Source organism: Otolemur garnettii, unplaced genomic scaffold, assembly GCF_000181295.1.
Source record: "Otolemur garnettii isolate 467f Iridium unplaced genomic scaffold, OtoGar3 scaffold00081, whole genome shotgun sequence".
Classification (NCBI taxonomy): Eukaryota; Metazoa; Chordata; class Mammalia; order Primates; family Galagidae; genus Otolemur; species Otolemur garnettii.
In genome coordinates, this window is record NW_003852476.1 from 8,468,405 (window position 1) to 8,484,511 (window position 16,107).

A 16,107-nucleotide genomic window follows, 5' to 3' on the forward strand; every position below is an offset into this window, starting at 1 on the left:
AAGAGTGAACTACACGGAGAGGGACCTCACTGCCCGGAAGGAGCAGCGAGAGTGAACTACACGGCGAGGGACCTCACTACCCGGAAGGAGCAGTAAGAGATACGGAGAGGGACCTCACTACCTGGCTCTAGGAAGTCACCACTGCCAGGGGGCAGACAAATGGTTTTCCTTTCATGATGCCATTACAAGGCCTGCAGATGAGAAAAATGCAGCAAACACCAAGACCTGGCTTTTACCACAGCATCTAACAACATCACCGTGCTCTCTTTATGAACAAAATGAAGAACTGCAGAAAGGATGATAATATGCTACCAGATTTCTGACTAGTTCAAGGATGGAATTCAAACATTACTGATTAATGAATCTGTGTACAATCAGGGAATTTCTTTTTTCTTTTTTTTTGAGACAGAGTCTTAGCTGTCGAGAGTGAAGTGCTGTAGAGTCACAGCTCACAGCAAGTTCAAACTCTTGGGCTCAAGCGATTCTCCTGCCTCAGCATCCCGAGTAGCTGGGACCACAGGCGCCCACCACAATGCCTGGCTATTTTTCTGTGGTAGTTGTCACTGTTGTTTAGCAGGCCCAGGCCGGATTCGAACCCGCCAGCCTTAGTGTATGTGGCTGGCACCATAACCACTGTGCTATGGGTACCACCACAATCAGGGAATTTCTAAAAGCATGTTCCAGGACTCTGAACAATTTTTATTGATGACTTAGATGAGATCAATAATTGCAGATGTCATAAAAATGGAAAACATGGTAAATAAAGTAGATAGCAGAATAATGATCCAGAAAGACCTCCACAAACTGGAGAAATGATATCCACAGGAATGTATGTCAAGTCCTACACTTAGATTAAAAAATAAGCAAACGGCATAAACAAGAACAAGGCAGCCGGATGACATGGTCCGTGCCTGTCATCCTACCTACTGGAAAGGATGAGGCAGGAGAACCGCTTGAGCCCAGGAATCAGAGCCCTTCCTGGGTAACTCAGCAAGACGTCATCTCTTAAGGGAGAAATAAATGGAAACCACAGTGTTACAGCAACATGAGCAAAGCTCAGCAAGAAGTCGGCTGTGACCACAGCTTAACCTAGGCTGGCAATGGCTCTAGCAACAAGTGCTGGTGAGACTTTGCCTTGAGAATGCAGACAAGAGGGTAAAAACGCCAACTCCAGCTGCACCGTGCTGACCAGGCTCGGGGCACCGTGTTCAGAGACAGATGTCATTCTTGAAGACAAGTCGACACATCCAGAAGATCTTGAAGGCTTCAAAAACTAACAAATGGCGGAAAGGTTGACAGAACTAAGGTCTTAGTCTGGAGCAGGAATGCAGACCGATAGCCAGCAGGCAAGGTCAAGAAGGCAAACAGGTTTAGTTCATCCTGAACAAGATTTTAGTAAGATCAGAAAATTTCATATAAAAATCTCGATTTCTTTTTCTCTTAGAGGAGGGGTAAGGAGGAGAAAAGCCTGGCAATAACTGAATTAAGAGGCACAGACAAAGACCCCTTTAATCAGAGCCACTCCCATCCTATTGTCTGACACCTATGAATGAGCCTGTGAGCTTTCAATTGCACCGGCTGTTCTAGAGAAAAAGAACCAAAGGGTGAACACAAAAGCAGTGTTTTAAGACCTGAAAGGTCACATCTGGGCTAATCATACACTGAGAGACTATTCTGGAGAGAGTAAGGCCAAAGGGTACGAGGTATGGGGGAGTTCAACACAAAAAAGAACTTTCTAACAAAAACAGAATAAGCTGTCTGTGTGGCTTTTCCACACTAAAAAAGGGTCTCAGAGAAGACTGATTCCCTGGGTAAAGAATCAGGGTATAAGCCCAAAGCATCCTTTCCACATCTGGGTTTCTCTGATGGTTATCTTCGGTGCCATCCACCACGGACAGCACGCTGGGCTTTCTGGGTCAAAGAAGCCCTGGCTTCACAGGAAGATCCCAGGACTGACTGATTCCATGTCAGCTCAACACAGGCTCTGACAGAGAGTCCCTATCTGACCCTCTCAGGCATGTTAATCCACCATCAATCTGAGAACTCTATTACTTCATTAGTGCGGAGACAGGAGAGCTACCCCGTCCTTGAAGTCACTCAGAGTGACGGTGAGGGGAATCACAAGGAGAGACCACGACATACAGCACCTCCCCCAAGGAATCTGTGTGTGTGTCCACGGACAAGAGGCTGCCCCCACACAAGGCTCAGATTCCAGATTTCTCAAGGCTGCTCAGACCTTTAAAGTTAATGATTATAGATAGAATAAGAAATAACATGGTTACTCAGAGAAACTGCTGATGTTTTATTCCCTTCCTCAGCTTACCCTCTGGAGAAAATGAGAAAAAAGCCTTCAATAAAAGCTGAGTGGGGCAAACACTCAGGGTTACTTCTAGAAGCCCCACAAGGTAGCCGTGGCCCCCTGGACAGACTACCAGAACAGGAATGTGCTTGAATAACCTGCATTTCTTTCTAGACCTCAGTTTATTCATCTAGGAAAGAGCATAAAAGCTTAGCCATGTGAGTTCTACAAGATTCTTGTATAACTCAAATTAAATAATGCATGTAAATTTACCTTGACAACTATATCTCATGTTATGTAAATACAACAACTTTCCAACATAAAATACAGGTCTATCATGCAAACTGTCATCTTCCTGGAATGGAAGGATCTGTATCAATCTACCTATTTGCCCAGTGATCCATGCACCCACCTTTTCTCCTAAGTCTCTCTCAAACCTCAGTTTTCCAGAGCCTCTCACTGAGGAGAGAGCCATGATTTGTCAGGATGGTACCAAACTACTGTAAATGGACACCAGATCATAGCTCAATGAACTGCTTCTTCTGCCTGGGGGAGCAGGGTACAGTGGCACTAATGAGCCCCGCAGGCAAGGCACCAAAGCTCCTTTCCTGCTCTGAGCTAACTGCTGAACTTCAGGTTTAATTCCACTTAGCCACATTACCACGGCCCTCTGCTCCTGGAGCTGGCTTGCAGCTGGCATTCTGTTGGGTTAAACCCCATGAAACTGTGTCTCAAATGTTAAAAACAGTCTAAATATTGACTATAGATCAATCTACATGCTCCAAATTCTAAATTTATTGATTTAATTACAGAGGGAGGAAAAAGAGGTCAGCTGTGATGAAAGTTACTCAACTTTATCCAGGTAAGGCATAGATGAAATTCTTGGAAACTTAATGTTTTAAATTTGAAATTCTACTATTGGCTCACTAGGAGATAGATACTTGTTCTTTTCTACCTTAGGTGCCTCATAGGTCACTTAGAAAGGAGCTACGACAGCCCATACACCAGTTTGGCTCAAGTCCCCTTTTCGATACATGAGTATCAACAAGAGGAGCAAAGCTGTTGCCTGAAACCTAATGCCACGAAGGGACCCAGGTATCAGTGAGAAGGAAGATGGATGCATGACTACAGAATGAGGACTCACAAAACAAGCTCCCTGAGAAGTTCAAACAGATAGGTCCTAAAGGAATGAACTAACTGTGCTATTCTATTTCCTAGCGGTGAAAGAACACCCACCCCCTGACTTTGATTATTTAGAGAAGGTATTTAGCTCTGAGTCTGAACCTCCTCAGTTTTAACAGATCCGTCCAATAGTTCTTCATGTAAATATAAGTTTTTAAGCTACACAAAGATTCACAAAAACCACGATTATATAAATGAAATTCCTTTATAATCAAACTTTAGGAAAGAACACCACGGGATTTAGGCACTAGCATTCCTGGTTATCTAAAATGTTACTGATTTCTACCATACATAAATTAAAGCTAGACCTATGACTTAATGGACAGTAATGGATATTAACCCATGTATATACATTTATGAGATGATGTTAATTGTCACTGAAAACTTTTTCTTAACAGACACCAAAAGAAAATTAGACAAAGTGTTAACTGATTAACAGATAACCACATCTACAAGAATATGCTTACCTGTAATACAAATTTCTGATCTATATATTTTTTGGCAATGCTAGGTTGGAATTCTTGGCTTTCCAAAAATCGGATGAAAAATTCATATACAAGCTGTAACAAACAGATTATAGTTAATTTCAAATCATGAGTCACTGAGAATAGTATTAAAAACCATGAAAAGCCTATAACACCAAAACTGACAGGACTTAGAAAATTAATTTTAATATCAAATTGATGAATCATGCTAGCCTTTATATAGCTCAGTTATTGTTATGCTTTTTAACTTTTAAAATTAAAAATCAGAAAATACAATCAAACAAAGCACATAGAAATCTACCATAGTCTCACCATTCAGAGACAATCACTATTACCATTTTAACATATACACCTTCTACAATAGTGGTTCTCAACCTTCCTAATGCCGTGATGTATTTTCATTGTTACAAAGGGGTCCTGACCTACAGGTTGAGAACTGCTGTTCTACAACACACCAGTGTACCATATTTTATAAAGTTTTACAAACTACTTTTACCATTTAAACAATATACTGCATGGGCAGCACCTGTAGCTCAGTGGGTAGGGTGCCGGCCCCATATACCGAGGGTGGTAGGTTCGAACTCGGCCCTGGCCAAACTGCGACAACAACAACAAACAATATATTGCGAACAATTTACATCAACTATCTTAGTAGCTACTAAGCAGTCATTACAATTTGCAATTAATTTAATCAATCGCCTACGCTTTGACACTGAAGTAATTTCTGAATGACTTGTCTGCCATCACGGCCACAGTGTGCATCAGGTAACACACATCATTTACACATTTGTTCCTCATAATCACTTTATGAGGAACTATTTCTAAAAGTAAAACTGCTAGAGCAAAAAATATTAAAACATTCAGGCTTTTGATACTCATTGTCAGATTTCCTTTCAGAAAGTTTACGGCAATGTACCTTCCTCCAAGCAATGCAGGGTAGGAGAGCACATTAGTCCCATCTACCAAGCGGCAACCTCAAATAACTGCTCTGATAAACGGTGGGAGATCATTGTTTATTCTCTTTACATTATAAATTATTAGTAAAGGCTACATTTGATCCTGGTGTAATATACAACAGAACATCAAAACTAGAACTTTATTTTTTTTTGCAGTTTTTGGCTGGGGCTGGGCTTTAACCCACCACCTTCCAGCATACGGAGTAAGTGCCCTACTCCTTTGAGTCACAGCGCCTCCCTAAAACCAGAACTTTTAAGAGAAAAGCATTGGAGCTAGAAACCTAGTTCTTTCCCTTACAAAATGCATAAAATTGAGCAATTTAATTTCTCTGAAACTAGGGTTAATATCCCTAAGATTTAATGTGATAATATACATAAAGTCCTCTGTGCAGCAAATAATAAATATTCTTGTCACTATTCTTAGAACGGCATTTGCAAAAAAACAAAAAAAAAAGCTTTTGTTTATATGCTATATATAAAATTAAAAATAAAAACTGTGAACTTTTATTTTTTGAGACAGAGCCTCACTCTGTCACACTGGGGAGAGTGCCATGGTGTCACAGATCACAGCAATCTCATACTCTTGGGCTCCAGCCATCCCCTTGCCTCAGATTCCCAAGTAGCTGGGACTACAGGCTCCCACCACCATGCCTGGCTAGTTTTTCTATTTTTAGTAGAGACAGAGTCTTACTCTTGCTTAGGCTGGTCTCAAACTCCTGAGCTCAAGCACTCTTTCCACCTTGGCCTCCCAGAGTGCTAGGACCATTGCACTGCAGAGCCACTACACCCCACCAGACTGTGACAATTTAAAATGTTTTTAGTTTTTTTTTTTTTTTTTTTTTTTGGTTGTAGTTATCATAGCTGTTTGGAAGGTCCGGGCTGGATTTGAACCCTCCAGCTTGGTGTATGTGGCTGGCACCCTAGCTGCTAAGCTATAGGCACCGAGCCCAGACTCTATTTTTCTCTTTTTTTTTGTTTTTGAGACACAGCCTCGAGCTGTCACCCTGGGTAGAATACCGTAGCATCACAGCTCATAGCAACCTCTAACTCCTGAGCTTTCAAGCAATTCTCCTGCCTCTGCCTCCCAAGTAGCTGGGACTATAGGTAGCCACCACAACGCCCAGATATTTTTTGGTTGCAGCCATCATTGTTGTTTGGCAGGCCCAGGCTGGATTCCAACCAGCCAGCTCAGGTGTATGTGGCTGATGCCTTAGCCACTTGAGCCACAGGCACTAAGCCAAGTATTTCATTTTTAGATGATAAAATATATTACATCTTAAAGGATATATTTTGGGGGGACTCGGTGCCCCTAGCTCAGTAAGCTGAGGGTGGTAGATTCAAGCCTGGACCAGGCCTGCTAAACAATGACAACTGCAACCAAAAATAGTGGGGTACTGTGGTGGGCGCCTGCAGCTACTTGGGAGGCCAAGGCAAGAGAATTGCTTACGCCCCAGAGTTTGAGGTTGCTGTGAGCTGTAACACCACAGCACTCTACCGAGGGCGATATAATAAAAAGTCTGTCTCAAAACAAATTATTGAGAGGTATTGATTACATTTTTATAAATCTCTTTAATGTCTCACTTAATAAAAGACAGATTCTCATCTGCTTCTGTATTCAATCTGTTGTGATACACTGTATCTAGTAGTTGGAAAAAGGGAGACTATTTTATGTTTTTACATAATTGTGGATATTCCTTGATACTACACCAAAACTCAAAAATTTGCCATTTCTTAAAGATTAGTTGTAAAATATAATATGAAACTGTATCAGTGAACTTTTCATATGTTGTTACTTAGTCCAACCATTTGTCTTATGCTTTGAATGGATCTTTATTTTTTAAAAAACTATATTCTTTAATATCTCCAATTTATTCAAAAAAATACTTCAAGTTTTGGGAAGTTGTATACAGCTCAAGGTGACTGACACAAAACAGATACAAGTTTTTTAAATTTCTAATTTTAAGTTTTGTTTGAATGTTCCAATTTGATCAGTGATAACAAAACTGTTAATTGGTGCCCTTGTTTTAGAGAAAGAATTTGCCAAATACTCAAGTCTGAATAACCATAGTTTGCTAATCATTTGTTTTTAAGCTTCTCTCCAGCCCTCACCTTGAACACCTGATGAACACCAATTAAAACCCCAGTGAGTCTTGTTTGGTTCTCAGACAGTGAGGGGATTTCCCCACTGTCTAACTATATTCACATAATCAGTTATGTAAATCTTAATATAAACCAATCTTCAGTAGATTTTGGGATGGCAGTTTTGTGAAAAGGTGAACATCACTAATTAAATCTAATCATATCTTTAGAACAGGAGGACAGGGATGGCATCTACTGAACTGGAGTCACTATCAAGATCCAAAAAACCCAATCCTATTCATTTAACCACAAGCCAGTCTTAGTTAAATCAGGACTGTCCAACAAAAATATTCTGTCACTCATTCATGGTCTGAATTCTGGTAAATGAGACTGATCAAATTATGGTACACATAAAAAAAGCAGTGAGATATTTCTCTTTTGTAATAAATAAGGCAGTGGCCAACTACTTCTCATTACCAGCTTTTTGGAGACACGCTAGCAAGTCTGCCCTTTGTCCCTTCTTCTTAATGCTGGTGAAGATCATTTTTTTCCCCAGGGGAAATGTACTTCTGGGGATTCTCCAAATACTCCATCAGGGTATCCCCTCCCCAGGTTATGCCTTTGCTCTCACTGGCGTCTGTGTAAGAGGAGCCAGTGGCCTGACCTGTCTTCTGCCCACAGAGACCATGGGGATTAGGCCCAGTCTCGTGCTTGCCTCCCTCTTCCACAGTACGGCCCTGGGCACTTCTCAACAGAATCTTCTTGTCTTTCTCAATGTCACCCATATTTAATTCATTCTTTGGTTGCTGGAAGCTGGACGTCCTGCTCTCTGCTAATCATTTCTTCGAGTAAAAACATTTCGTGAAACTCTGCTGGTTACCCGACAGATCAAAACAATCACACAAGTGCCTTTCCACAAAATAACTGGTACCTTGTGCAGTAGAAGGAATTCATCAATACTTTCCATTTTGTCATGCAGGACTTTTTTTAAAATATGTGCTCCAGGGTCAAACTTTAATAAGGTTAATAATTTATAGTGCTTCTGAAGGATGTTCAAGTTCAATTGGCTTTTATTTTTACTTGCAAATGAATGACAGTAGTAAAGAATGCAATGATGGCTCAGCGCCTGTAGCTCAGGGGCTAGGAAGCCCACCACATACACCAGGGCTGGCGGGTTCCAATCCAGCCTGGGCCTGCCAAACAATGACAACTACAACAATAAAATAGCCAGGTGCTGTGGCGGGCGCCTGTAGTCCCAGCTACTTGGGAGGCTTAGGCAAGAGAATCACTTAAGTCCAAGAGTTTGAGTTTGCTGTGAGCTGTGACATCACAGCACTCTACCCAGGGGGCCATAGTGAGACTCTGTCTCAAAAAAAAAAAAAAAAAAGAACGCAATGACAACTTGACCAGTTTGGCACAACTGCCTTAATTATCATCCTGTTACTAAGGCAGCAGCACTTTTAACCATCACTGGTTTTACAATGAATAGTACAAGTGTCAGCACAACAAACACCATAGCTAGTACTACCCAGCATTAAAGTAGCTTTAACTTTGCAGTCCACTGAAAATCAGGTCCAGGGCTTCCCTTACCTGTCCATAGATACCACTGACATAAGTGCTTCCTATATATCAGACCTTGTGACTTCTGACTCTACTTAAAACTTAAACTTGGTATTCACATTAGCATTTTACTTCTTTATAAAACTATGTTTTTCTCTCTGAAACTCCAAAGTCAGAAAAATTTCTTCCCCAATGATGGGTATTGCTGAGTGTTTGACATATGGTTTTTCTGGTCAAAATAACGCTTGAGTCCTAACACCTCATAGAATTGTTCTTTTATCAATATACGCATCTTCCAACTCTCAGTTTTACAAACAGAAGGTCAGCCTTATTCAAAGTGGGTTTTATCCCTCTTTTAATGCCCACAAAATGGGGAGATTCTCATCTTCCAGGCATGCAGGGTGGCAGAGCTTTCTAGCAGGCCTGCCAGAGTTTTCCTGTGTCTCTGGTCCCTTGAAAGCAGTTGTGGCTTAAAACAGTTTGGTGGAAACACTTCAGACATTTATTAGTAAGTATAAATAAATGTTCTCTGCACTTAACAGAAACATATTACCTCATAATGAAAAATCTCTCCTAAATTTCTAAAGAGAAAGATTTCTAAAGGGCTAGGGAAGATAGATTGCTTCTCAAGGTCACACAAATGAATTCTCCAAGGAACTGAATAAAAAGACTTTAGCGGCTCGGCGCCTGTGGCTCAAGCGGCTAAGGTGCCAGCCACATACACCTAAGGTGCCGGGTTCGAATCCCCAGCCCAGTCCCGCCAAACAACAATGATGGCTGCAACCAAAAAATGGCCAGGCGTTGTGGTGGGCACCTGTAGTCCCAGCTACTTGGGAGGCTGAGGCAGGAGACTCGCTTGAGCCCAGGAGTTGGAGGTTGCTGTGAGCATGATGCCATGGCACTCTACCCAGGGGGATAGCTTGAGGCTCCGTCTCAAAAAAAAAAAAAAAAAAAACTTTAGCATTCCTGTTTTTCAGTCTCAAGTGTAATGTATTAACAACAATTCCTTAATTGTAAAATGTAAAACTGTAATTAACTGAAAAGACAGACTTAATTTCAGAAAATACATAAACAAAAACCATTTCTTACACACTCAGTGTGTGCTCCTGACAGTGCTAAAACCACCCCTTGCTGCAAATGGACAGGTGACTCATTTGTGTAGTAGCATATATAAAGGAAACAGGATTCCTGAGACAGGTCAGGAGCCTGTACAAAGATTTACACAGAACCACAGGCAGGAGGCAGCAGCGTGCCTGTTCACTAGGAATGAAGGTTGACTTGGGAATTTTAAAAGGATGTGGCATTAAGAGGGACCTGAGCTAAAGAAGGGACCGGAAGGATCTTAGGCTTGAAGAGGATGTCAACACAGATGAAAGAGTCAGTTTTGCAATGAAATTTGTGACTTCACAGCCAAAAGAGCAGAGATGTCATCATCACTTTGGTTTTCGGGTTTCAGATGAACTAATGATTAATTTTCCTACAGTACTAACAGTGCTAAGAGTTTTTCAAGGTGCAGAATTTAGTTCAATAGGTTCAGAAAATAATTTGGTCCTATATTTTATAGAGTCATTAAGTACAGTAAGGATTAACTGAAATATTGAGTTAAACTTTCTTGTAATTTAGAGGGAGGTTGTCTATGGTGATCATGATTTAAGCTATTGAAAAAATTCTTACAAATGGCAAGGGGGTCGGTCTATTGTCTCTTCCTTGGGATACAGAGAAGAAAGTAGGTTGAATGTGTAAAGGCATCTCTCTCTTTGCCTCTTCCAACATAGGTTATGGGAATCTCCTGGGGAGATTTTCTTTTTTTTTTTTAAGTTTCTCCCAGACTAAACTATAATCTGATGACCTTGAATTACAAATAAGACGTGCCCATTCAAAAGAGTAACTCTTTTTTGGAACTTGTCACAATCTGGGCAAAGCACATATAATCTTACAAATTTCTCAGAATGCAGATAACATGTCTAGCACCTTAAGAAAAAATTAAACATCTAAGATAGTAAATCGCCTATAGTGTTTTAACTAATTTACCCAATCTTGGCACTGGCAGCAGGAATATACGCAGGAATATACACCCATGTATGATGTGCCTGAGTAAGAGATAAGAAAACAAAGCCCCCAAAGGCTCTTTGCATAACCAAGGGAAAAAGCACCCAGGTGTATCTGTAGACACCCTGAGCTGCCAAAGCAGGATAGGCACTGTTGCAGATTTATGCCAAAAATTCTAAAGTAGGGGGGAAATTAACTCCTAGAACATCTTGAGGCCTTCTATCTCCCTGCTGCACGGTCTTCTGCTCTTCACCTGGCAACCGTGAACACACTTCTCAGAGAGGCAGCAGCTTTGCTCAGGGGTGAAGATACCCACAAGGTCATGTTCCTTGTCTCCCAATCCCTGCCTTCTTCTTTCTGGTCACCCAGCCTCTGAAGACATTCTGACTCAATGAATGGAAAGATGGCCTTGGGCTCAATATGTCCAATTTTCCTTGTTCTATTCTTTTGAGAAATGTTGACATAGATAAGGCAAGTAGAAAGGAAGGAGCTGCAGGACAACCAGTCTGAGTAACCAACTACAGTCCAGACGGGCCCGGTGCTGGACAAGGAGCTGCAGGACAACCAGTCTGAGTAACCAACTACAGTCCAGACGGGCCCGGTGCTGGACAAGGAGCTGCAGACACTCCACTCTGTCTTGGCACACAGGTATGACGGGAAAACATGGCCTTCTCAGTGCAAGAGAAAACTGGCCCTCACCCAAGTTGTCTCCCAGCTGCTGCCCTCCCTGACAACACTGAAAGAAATAGCTATGTCCTTAAAGGAACATGTTAGTGGTTATCATGAAGACAGGCATACAGAGTCCCCAGGGTACTGACTGCTAAAATGAGATATGTACTCTGTGACCTAATCACATCCAACTGATAATAATGTGGAAACAGTGCTGCTGTTGTGTGAGTCTTCAGTGGGCAGGACCTTCGAGAAGCTCTAATGAAAGAGTAAGAACTCTGCCTGTCCCTGCAACATGGGGACCCACACTAAGGCATCACACTGACACTTATGATTTTATTCTTTTGGCATCCCTGCTATCAAGAGTAAAAACATAAAAAGCACTCTCCAGCTTTCCATTAATGTACTCTAATTTGATATCTTGGTGAATAACGGCCTTCAAAGGTGTTCCCATGCTGAACCAGCTACTGAGTTAATGGAGCTCTCTGTTTTAACAAATGGCAGTTCCAGGTACCTGTAAGTGTGGCCAGGATGCCTCAAGGGTAGGTTCATCTTCTTCTGGATCAAATTCATTGCTGTCACTAGGAGGGAGAGTTCTGAATATATTGCAAGATACCTAAAAATAAACAAGCAGCAGAGTTAGCTGGAGGCATCTTCTGGACAGCTTTACACAAGGTCCTGAGGAGCCAGCTGACGGGAACCCAGGTATCGGCATGAGGGGCACCACCAACTGGAATCAGGCTTTGAGACTAGGATCACCTGGAGGCAAAGTGGACGGTAGCAAAGCAGCACTTCCTGCCCTCTTGAATGCTGCATTTCCTGTCTTTATTTGGCCCTCCCCACATTAAGTCCCCTGATTCTCTACCTTCCATCAAAGCCTGCTCTTGCTTGCTTACCTGTCAAGCATGCTTATAATTAGCCAGTTTCTACTAAGCTAAAAGTAACTGCGATGGCTTCATGTCCTTCCCTTCTCAGGCTTATTCACAATTTGCAAATTTATGGTTGAACTAAGGGTAAAATTTTAGATATTCACAAAAAAGAATCAAGAGAGATATTTCAGAACCTTTCTGTTACCCTTAAAAATATTCCTTATCTGTCCTCAACAAGTTCATTTACAGAATGGAAGGCCACGATGCCCAGGGTAGGATATGTTGTGATAGAAACCTCTCGAGGCGAGGCCAGGGCTCTAGGCATTCCTTTACCATAGGCAGCATCAAATTATGTGCCACAACAGCCATAACCGATAACTCTTCAAACTATGTGATAGAGAGATGAGGGTTCATTACATTATCTACTATTCCTGTCTATTTATGACAAGATTCTATAATAAATGCTTATTTTTAAAATGTTGTTAGGGCGGGTGCGGTGGTTCATGCCTATAATCCTAGCACTTGGAAGGCCGAGGCAGGTGGATTGACTGAGCTCATAGGTTCGAGACCAGCTTGAGCCAGAGTGAGACCTCATCTCTAAAAGTAGCCAGGTGTTGTGGCAGGTACCTGTAGTGCCAGCTACTTGGGTGGCTGAGGCAAGAAGATCACTTCAGCCCAAGAGTCTAGGGTTGCTGTGAGCTATGACACCATGGCATTCTACCAAGGGCAACAAAGTAAGACTCTGCCTAAATAAATAAATAAACAAATAAAATGCTGTTGCTATTAGGGTGCCTTTTCAATTTGTTTCCTGACCTACTGACTAATAACCTAACTTCTCCTAATGTCCTCAGGTCTAAAGAATAAAACAAGGAGGGTAGGAGGAGAATATGCAGAGAAGCCGAGAATGGCAATGAGAATGGCAATGAAGGAGACAATGGCACTAGAAGCCTTTGACAGCCTTTCTATGTAATATGGAAAATACTGAGCTATAATACGCTTCTCTCAAAGAGGAAAGAAAAAAGGCTTTGGGGGCTCTATACAATCTACATGTGTTTATTCACCCAACAAATATTTATTGTCTATTCTATGTACACAGTATTCTAAACAATGAGAAAATGGTAGTGAACAAAGCAGATAAAAATCCACGTCCTCGGCTTGGGGCCCGTAACTCAGTGAGGAGGGCACTGGCCACATGCACCGAAGGTGGCAGGTTCAACACCACCCGGCCTGCTAAACAACAATGACAACTGCAACCAAAAAATAGCCGGGCATTGTGGCGGGCACCTGTAGTCCCAGCTACTTGGGAGGCTGACACAAGACAGTAGCGTAAGACCAGGAGTTGGAGATTGCTGTGAGCTGTGACACCACAGCACTCTACTGAGGGTGACCTAGTGAGACTCTGTCTCAAAAAAAAATAAAAAAAATCCATGAGCAGCATCTGTGGCTTAAAGGAGTAGGGCACTGGCCCCATATACTGGAGATGGTGGGTTCGAATCCAGCCCTGGCCAAAAACTGCAAAAAAAAAAAAAAAAAAAAAAAGAAGAAGAAAAAAGTCCATGTCCTCAAGGATATATTCTAGTTAAAGCTATAGTTATCCCCCATTTCGCTGGCATGGAAACCGAGCTCAGATGTGTAAGCTATAGGAAAAAGACTCAATTTTAAGTGCAAAGGGAAGTCATTAGTAGATCTTACACAGGGAACTCACGTGATCTGAGTTTTGCTTTTAAAAAAAAAAAATCATTGCAGCAGCTGTATACAGAATAGACAGGAAAGGGACAAATTAGAAGGCTGTGTGGCAAGGGATGGTTTGAACTACAATAGTGGTAGGGAAGACAGAAATAGATGGATTAAAAATATATGCATTCTGGAGATAGTGCTTGCTGTTGACTTGGCAAAGAAAGGGAAACATCATGGACAAGTCATGGGTTCGAGGTCATTTACTGAACATGGAGATTACAGAGGAAGGGAACCTTTCCTTACTGTTTTGGTGGACAGATGCAGAGACCTACTTAGAGATGTATTAAAGGAATAATAGCTAGGAAGTAATCAAGCAGGAATCTGGACTTCTGAGCTGCACAGGTCATATCTGGAGATTCATCAGGATACAGATGATACTTAAAACCTTGCGACTAATGGATCACCTTGGAAAGGAATAAACAGAAAGATTAGAGGTTCTTGGGCACCCAACATTTAGTAATTAAGTACAAGAGCCAAGAAGAGAAAATGAAAAGGAGCAGAGGGTAGAAGAGAAGAACTAGAGTTTGCAGTCTCAGGAGCTAAATGGTAAGAGTCTTTAAGACAAAAGAAGGGTCAAGGGTAACAAAAGCTGCTCAGAGGTTGACAAAGATGAGCCAGGACAGCATCTACTGGATTTGGCAGCCTTATAAAGGGTGTGCTATTAACATCCCAATTTACCACTGAGGACACAGAGATCTCCACAGTGCTCCAGAAGAGCCGGTAGACCAACCCTTTTGCTCTTTAACTTAGATGACAGAAAAAAAAAACATGCTCAAATATGTTTTTGCTATGGCTAAGACAGCACACATAATTCTATTTTCTCTTCCAAAGATAATTAGAAATTATATTGATGGAGAAACTAGCTACTTTTCAGATAACCATCAACCCACGACTTTTCTTCAACCAGCCAGCCATACCACAATCCGTAAGTCAAAGGTTCTTTAATTATGCAACTTTGGATCTTCATTAAATTACACATGTTATGTCAAAAACTCGTTGAATTTTCATCCCAACTAAGTTACTTATATTTACTATACTCTTTAACAAGTGTTTTTCCTCTCTGAAGACATAAAAGTAAACCATGAAAGGAAAAGAAAGGCTTCTCTACAGCAAAAAAAATCTGGGTAAACAGAAACTTTGGCTCCTTCCTATTTTTTGACATACAAACTCTCTTCCAGCGCCTGCCACAGGCTGTAGCAACTATCTGTTTATATGTCTGTCTCTCCCATAATCAAGAATAGGCAATGCATTTGAACATACCATATTCAATAAATATTCAAAAATAGAAGTTTGGCTATATTAATAAAGCTGTGTACTATTGTTTTGCTTTAATCAAAATTCAGTTTTTTTGAGACAGAATCTCAAGGTGTTGCCCTGGGTAGAGTGCCATGGCATCATAGTTCATAGCAACCTCCAACTCTTGGACTCAAGCGATCCTCTTGCCTCAGTTTTTCTATTTTTAGTAGAGATGGGGGTCTCACACTTTGCTCAGACTGGTCTTGAACCCGTGAGCTCAAGCTATCCACGGGCCTCGGCCTCTTAGAGTGTTAGGATTATAGACGTGAGCCCCCACACCTGGTCCAGTCAAAATTCAATTTAAAGTCTTCTGGGTGATTTAAATAAATCTAGGTTATTTATCAGGATGTTTAACTTTGTGTATGTTTCTAGTCCTCTGATTTAATCAGTTTCACGACTCAGTTACCATTTCAAAAGAAGGCCAAGTTGGGTAAATAACCTGACAACAGATCATTCTAAACACACCCACATCTCACTTGGCTACACACTGCTGCTTCTCCAAACTTACCTTTCTAACATGCTTTCTGTTTACTTCTAAACATTCACCAAACACATGTCTGTTGGGTTAGACAATTCAGAGCTGACTTGACTGGTTAAGTATTTCTCCCACATACAAGGAAAGAATGGCAAACTGTATCAAGTGTCACGGAAACAGCCAAGCTTTTGACCCAGCCTGACATATAGTAGCTGCTTAATAAAAATGTTCATGAATTAATTCCATCATTGAGAATCTACCCTCAGAAATTAATCTAAGACAAGACTAAAAAAGTGACTTAAAATTGTTGCAACATTCTCCAAAAAGTATAAAACAGGAAATAGCATCTGAGGCCGGCCTTGGAGAGGAACATCACCTCCGTGGAGTGCTGCGTAGCACTAAAGAGGCAGCCAGCTCCCTTTGCCCTCAATAGACGTGGCGTGGCAAGCAC

General features: G+C 41.4%; 1 protein-coding gene across 1 annotated transcript in view; it reads right to left on the bottom strand.

Annotated features, from left to right (window-relative positions):
• PPP2R5E (protein phosphatase 2 regulatory subunit B'epsilon) overlaps positions 1 to 16,107 on the bottom strand; it is a 187,822-nt gene that overhangs the window by 36,291 nt on the left and 135,424 nt on the right. The window contains exons 4-5 of the mRNA XM_003794438.3: positions 11,794 to 11,895; positions 3,949 to 4,041 (exon numbers count right to left, since the gene is read on the bottom strand). Of these exons, the coding sequence (XP_003794486.1) occupies positions 3,949 to 4,041; positions 11,794 to 11,895 (195 nt within the window). The remainder of the gene's footprint in view (positions 1 to 3,948; positions 4,042 to 11,793; positions 11,896 to 16,107) is intronic.